The 7,127-nt window shown below is 46.5% G+C and overlaps 1 protein-coding gene across 1 annotated transcript in view; it reads left to right on the forward strand.

Annotated features, from left to right (window-relative positions):
• Positions 1 to 5,296, forward strand: part of LOC144762972 (fucolectin-1-like) — a gene marked incomplete at its 3' end in the record, with an annotated part of 705,880 nt that extends 700,584 nt beyond the window's left edge. Inside the window, exon 4 of the mRNA XM_078648285.1 lies at positions 5,058 to 5,296. Within this exon, the coding sequence (XP_078504411.1) occupies positions 5,058 to 5,296 (239 nt within the window). The remainder of the gene's footprint in view (positions 1 to 5,057) is intronic.
• Between the last annotated feature and the right edge of the window lie 1,831 nt (positions 5,297 to 7,127).

A 7,127-nucleotide genomic window follows, 5' to 3' on the forward strand; every position in this document is an offset into this window, starting at 1 on the left:
ACCCCTATGGAAGGCCCAAGGTACCCCCCTGGGCAGGGTGCAGTGTATGTAAAAGGTAGAGCATGTACTAGTGCAGGTGACATGCTCTGGTAGTGAATGGCAGCCATTTTCATTTTTCACTACTGTAAGGCTATCTTGCTCCATAGGTTAACATGGGGGATGCTGGCTACAGTGGTTAACAGCATTTCTTCCCATAGGAACAAGATAGGACATACGTATCTAGTATCCCTGAACTCAGAATTTAATAACACATCTTTTGGGAAAGGTTGTTTTTAAATCCTGTATTTGAGAACAGCACTTTTAGAAAGTTGCTGTTTTCTTGTCTGACCCTTCTGTGTGCCTGGGCCTGTTTGTGTATTGACTGTCTGGTTTGAGAGTGACAGGGGCTGGGGAATTCCCCAGGAGGGAATTCCCCTGGATGAGTCAGCACTAGGCTGAATGACTGCATTTGCAACTGGAGTAGTGGGAGGAGTTAGCACCTGGGCTGAATAGGGCTGTGCCTGCCTTCCACAATGCTGGCTCCACCCCCCTGCTGGTCGGCTGAGGACCCTGCCCCTCACTCTGAAAGGAAAAAAGCAGCCAGCAAAACAAAGTACTCAGGAAACCCCAGAACTGGTTCAGACCGGGCTCAGGGCCCACATGCACAGAGAGAACAAAGACTTTAGGGGTATAAGTACAGGACCCCTGACAACAGAAAATGAGATCATCCTGGAAATCAAGAAGGAACCTCTGCCTGCCAAGGAGAAAGCTGAAACTGAAGAAGGAAGATTGTCCTGCTGTTGCTCTGCTGGACTGACCTGTTGCTTTGCTGCCAAGGAGAGGGGAAGGACTTTGCTGCTGAGCTGTGTCCCCTGTCTTGAAGGAATCTTTAAGGGCCTGAGAAGAGCTGGCTCCCTGTTTTGAAGTCCCAGGAACAAAAGGACTTCACCTCCAGCTTCCCTGAACTCTGCTGAGAGAGTTCTGTCCCTCCTAGAGTGCTTGATCCAGTTGTGGGGCCTCTGGAGGTTGGACCTGAGCTGGGAAGCTTGAAACTAAGCTTGAGTGACTTTTGAACTTGAAAAGTGTTGCATCGCTCGCTTGCGGAGCGCATCCCCAACAGTGCGAGAAGTTTCCCGCCGCTACGGAGGTCGAGATCGTCGCAGCGCCTGACGCCGCTGCCAGAGACGTCGCATCCTTCGTTTGCGGGACGCACCAGACCGGTGCGGGAGAATCGAACATCGCTGCGAGTGTCGTCGCAGAGCCTGTCGTCGCTGGGAGAGATCGCCGCACCGCTTGCTTGCAGGTTGCATCACGTCGCTGCGAGTGTCGTCGCAGAAACCATCGCATCGAGGAGCTGCGAGAGAGAGGATCACCGCTGGACCGCGCATCGTCGCCCCGGAGATCGTCGCAGCCCCTTCGAGATCGTCGCATCGTGCCTTTGCGAGAACAGACTTCCTACGGAACCTACGCACCGGAATCCATACAAGTGGCCTTCCTCCCCATACAGACCGGATTCGTCGCAACACGCCCGCTGCTGCAGCGGGGCTGTCGCATCGCCTCCCCAGGGTCTCAGGAGCAACGCATCGCTTGTTTTCCACCGCACCAGCTTCTGCTTTTGGAACTTTGTTGCAACTAAAAGGTACTGTGAGTAAACGTGACGCAACTGTGAACTTTTCTCGCATCAGTAGAGAATTCTATCGCAACGTAGAGAATTCTAACGCAACCTTAAGAACTCTTTTTGAAACCATATTCTTGAACTGTGTATGTTGGATTTTTGTCGTTTTGGTCTTGTGTAGTTTACATTAAAATACCTTTATTTTTCTAAACTGTTGTGGAGTCAGTTTGTGGTGTTTTCACTGTGTTACTGTGAGTGTTGGTACAAATACTTTACGCATTGCCTCTGGTTAGCCTAGACTGCTCGTGCCAAGCTACCTAGAGGGTGAGCAGGGGTTATCTCAGAGGGTTATCTCCTTGCCCTGACTAGAAGCAAGGGTCCCTATTTGGACAGTGGTACCTACCTCTGCCAACTAGAGACCCCCAGATCTAACAAGTATCATATGACTATATACATACTTACAATCCAACTTGTTCAGGAGCAGCACCACAAACCAAGAACACTGCAAAACCCAGTAGGAAAATCCACTATGACTAGGGACAGGGCAAAAAGGGAAATGTCTAAAGCAGAAAGGATGTGTTCTAAACTCGCAATATCGTTTGCTATCACAAATTTGTGGGTGCGAGGGACCCTGCAATTTTGACAGCCCAAAATTGTACCTTTACAGAACACCAACAATTTGATGAATTGGTGACACTGTTAAACCTCAATTTCAAGAATTAATGGGGCCAGGAGGTAAGGCTCCTCCCAACACAGCACAAATATCTTAATTACAGTCAATAAATGTAAACATCCTGCTCAAAAACTGCAAGTTCTAGATCAGCTGAATAGTTGAAATGATTTATTTAAAAAATTCTAAAATGCAGAACAGAATAAGCGCCATGAAGGCTCTCAGAAAATGTGGCATTACAAAGAAGTGTACAATCAAAAATATTCTAAGCAAAACAGACAGCATTCCTAGTAGCATTAAGGAAAGTTCTCTGAGCCCCCAAAACCGAGGGTTTTTATATATTATCTTCAAATTGGAAATCACTAAAACTGCTGAATAATCATGGTGTGATCAAATGTGTTGCTTTCTCTGTAAATCAGAGCACAACTTTACTAAGTGTCATACTGTCATCGAACCTAAGGACTATCCTGCTACATAAATATTGATTCTGAAAACTCTATACAAATGCCATCCGGAGATGGTGGGACAAACTAGATTTGTAAACAGCAGGTTATTATGAATGAATCAAATCAAGACATTTGTAAAGCGCGCTACTCACCCGTGAGGGTCTCAAGGCACTGAGGGGCGAGGGATGCTGCTACTGCTTGAATATCCCGGTCTTGAGTAGCCTCCTGGAGGTTAGTAGGTCTTCGGTTTGCCGTAGTAGGATGTGGAGGGTGTTCCAGGACTTGGCGGTGAGGTAGGAGAATGATCTGCCACCGGTGGTCGCTCTCCTGATGCAGGGAACGGTGGCGAGAGTGGGGTCGGCGGAGCAAATCTGGTGGTTCGGGGTGTAGAAGGTGATCCATTTGTTGAGGTATGCTGGTCCGGTGTTGTGGAGAGCTTTGTGTGCATGGGTGAGGAGCTTGAAGGTGATCCTCTTGTTGACTGGAAGCCAGTGCACGTCTCTCAGGTGGGGTGTGATGTGGCTGTGGTGAGGGATGTCGAGGATCAGGCGGGCAGAAGCGTTCTGAATGCGTTGCAGTTGTTTCAGCAGATTGGCCGGGGCTACCGCGTAGAGGGCGTATTCGTAGTCAAGTCTGCTGCTGATGAGGGCCTGGGTGACCATTCTTCTGGTGTCGGTGGGGATCCACTTGTAGATATTTCGGAGCATGCGGAGGGTGTTGAAACAGGAGGATGAGATGGCGTTGACTTGCTTGGTCATGGAGAGTGTAGATTTGAGGATAAATCTCAGGTTGTGTGTGTAGTCAGTGGGTGTTGGAGCTGCTCCTAGGGTGGTCGGCCACCACGAGTCGTCCCAGGCAGAAGGGGTGGAGCCGAAGATGTCTTGTCCGAGTTCAGCTTCAGACAGCTGTTCTTCCTCCATTCAGCATCGGCTTTCATACCTTCATGGAGGTTGGTTTTGGCGGTGAGAGGGTCCTTGGAGAGTGAGAGGATCAGTTGTGTGTCTTCGGTGTAGGAGATGATTTTGAGGTTGTGCAGTCTGGTGACGTGAGCAAGTGGAGCCATGTAGTTGTTGAACAACATCGGGCTGATGGAGGATCCTTGGAGTACAACACAGATGATCTTGCTGGCTTTGGATCGAAAGCGAGGGAGGCGGACGCTCTGTGTTCAGCCGGAGAGGAAGGAGGTTGTCCAGTCCAGTGCTTTGCCTCGGATTCCTGCATCATGGAGGCGGGTGAGTAGGATGCTGTGGCAGACAGTGTCGATGGCAGCTGACAGGTCCAGGAGGATGAGGGCCGCGGTCTCACCATTGTCCAGCGGGGCTCTAATGTCATCGGGGGTGGCGATGAGGCCAGTTTCGGTGCTGTGTCTACTTCGGTAACCCAACTGGGACGGGTCCAGGATGTTGTTTTCCTCTAGGTAGCGGCTCAGCTGTTGACAGTTTTCTCGATGACTTTTGCCGGGTACGGGAGCAGGGAGATGGTCTGGAAGTTCTTGAGGTCCTTGGGGTGAATAGTATACAGTGAGCTAAAGGAATAACTTTGAAGTAAAGTTACAGTTTGGATACTAGGCCCGGAAGGGTTCATCGAGACCAGGAAGAAAAATATCCATGGAAATAAGCAAACATAATTTTGCTTGACTGTGTACCGCAGAAATGACAGATAGTGAAATGTGCCGGGAAAAGGCATCCATTTTGAACAATTGATTGCTAGGCCCAAATTGAGGCCTATTTAGCAATGGTCTGGAAAACACTCTTCTATATGTCATGGGGATTAGTTTTAAAGACAATGGTAGAATATTTGTGTGTACATATGTCATTGAGTGTAAAACCCCATTCCGTATGCTGTTAATGCTGCACAAAAATATGAATGCATAACATTTCTAACAATATATAGGAGATAATTACTCTTAGACTAAACGATGTATACTTGAATCCATTGTATAGAGTTTGAGGGAAATGTATCACGAGTTCAGGGACCTTTTGATTATCCTGGGATTTCGAATATGTCGGAAAAATGTTACTTGAGACCACTAGAGTTGGTGCAGGTATCTCTGGCAAGTGTTGTGTGCAAAGCCTTTAAAGTGTTTCCAGTCTTTCAAGTAAATATTTCCATGTGAATGGTCACGTTGGTCAATTATGCATGTCTTGCATGCCTTTAATTGTTTGCGGTATTTATGATGTTAAAACCTCTAGCATGGGGGCACTGATTTCTAAACACCCTTGTGTATCGGGTAGATGTATCAATGAACAACTATGCTATTAGATAAACATGTTTTAGCGCTGGGTATTATACTAGTGACGTAACCCCTACAGGCCTCTTCTAACCTAATGCGCTTGTTTATTTTCAGGTGAAAATGTGGCTTTGGGTGGGCGAGCCACCCAGTCAAGTATTCTTCTTCACGACATTTACCGCGTAGGTTTCCTGTCCCATGCGAGCAATGCAATTGATGGAAACCCGGATCCCAATTTTTCCCATGGATCGTGCACCCATACAGAGATGGAAGATGATCCCTGGTGGAGGGTGGATTTATTGAGCACATATCAAGTTAATGTCATTTCTGTCACCGTCAGATATAAATATAAGGAAAGGATGAATGGAACAGAAATTCTCGTCGGGAATTCACTCATTAACTATGGAAATAACAATAAAAGGTAAAGTTAAACGTTTGTTCACTTTTAGTCGCAGTTTATAGATAACAGATGCTTGTTAGTTAGATCTGTGTCGTGATATTTGTATTCCAACGTTTGCAGCTTCAAACCTACTTTCGATGAGAGTAATTTGTGCAGTCTCTAACTTGAAATGAAGTATTTACTGTCCCAGATACATAATTTAAATGAATTTTATGGGGAAAAAAGCAGATCTCCTATATTAGACACACTTCAGGCCATCCGTACTGGTTGATCAGCTGTACCCTATTTTTCAAGAGTTCAACTAATTATTTCCTTTATTACATTAATTTTGTTCCATTGAGATCTAGGCTTTCTCACTAAATATGAAGTGGGCTGCTTCATGCCGCTCCACTCACAGAGTATATCTTTAGCACTTATGACTGGTGCACTTCTACATCCGATGCAAGTCAGGGAACTTGGCCATATTTTGACAGTTCGATTTCTGCCCAAACATACGTATAAGAATTAGTCACCTACTAATTGATGCTGTGGCACGTTTACTTGTGCTAAGAGTAAACGTGACTGAATCTGGCCCCCTTTAAACATATTGATCAGATCAGAATATATTTTTTGTTCCAGTTACTTAAAACCATGTACAAAATGACACATTTATAAAAAAAAAGAAAAACAAATAAATACAGACAATACGCCCAAATAAAGAAATATATACAAAAAAGCATAACAATAATTTTTTTTGTTTTAATTGTCCCCCTATTTAAGTCATCAAAGATTTGCATTCCCACCTCCTACTTGCTAAAGTTACAAAATGGCCCTGCCTGTCCCACTTGTGTTGGTGAAGTGCCCCTAAAACAGAATAAATTGACTCACATATTTTTCTTATCTCTTTCATATTAAAAGTTTGCAGCCGCGGGCCGTGGAGGGAATTACGGTGGGGCAGGGAGGCGGGGAGGGGGAGGGGCAGGGTGGAGGGACCTAAAAACCGGCATATGGATAATTGCAGGTAAGTACACAATTTAATTAATAAAACGAAATTCGTAGCGCGCACAGCATCGCATTTTGCGATGCAGTGCGCGCTACGAAATTCGTTTCAATAATTAAATTGTGTACTTACCTGCAATTATCCATATGCCGGTTTTTAGGTCCCTCCACCCTGCCCCTCCCCCTCCCCGCCTCCCTGCCCCACCGTAACTCCCTCCACGGCCCGCGGCTGAAAGTTTGTTTCAGTAGGTTGTATGATGAAACCACGCATACTAATACCACGCGCGCCATATCATTGCTGCCCGTACAACATGTGAGTCATCATCACGCATTTTGCACGATACCGTGCGTGCCTTTACCACGCATGCCTTTACCACGATAATATCGTCATAAAGGCATGTTTGGTAAGGGCCTCTAGGTACTCAATTAATGAATGCGTGGTAAAGGCATTACCTTTATAATGGCATGCGTGCCGTTGCGATACACTGGCATGAACGTACCACATGTTTTGTTGTTTCTCCGCACGTGATCCGTTCACAGTGCTAAATAGACACTGTGAACGGACTAACATTTTCTGGCGAGACAGAGAGGGCCCTGCCCATTCTTGAACCTTAAGTCCGCCAGTCTAAGGACAAGCGGATGGGTCCTGAGAAGTAAAGGTGAGTTGAATGCTGCCTGGTATGCCTGCACCTGGCCCTGACCCCTAAAATCACCCCCTGCCTCAGCCCTCTAGTCCTCTGTCCTGAACCCTAGGTTTCTGCCCTTTTCTTGTCCCTAAGTCCTAAAGCTGCCACCCCAGCCGCAGGCCC

This window comes from Lissotriton helveticus, chromosome 6, assembly GCF_964261635.1.
Source record: "Lissotriton helveticus chromosome 6, aLisHel1.1, whole genome shotgun sequence".
Lineage (NCBI taxonomy): Eukaryota > Metazoa > Chordata > Amphibia > Caudata > Salamandridae > Lissotriton > Lissotriton helveticus.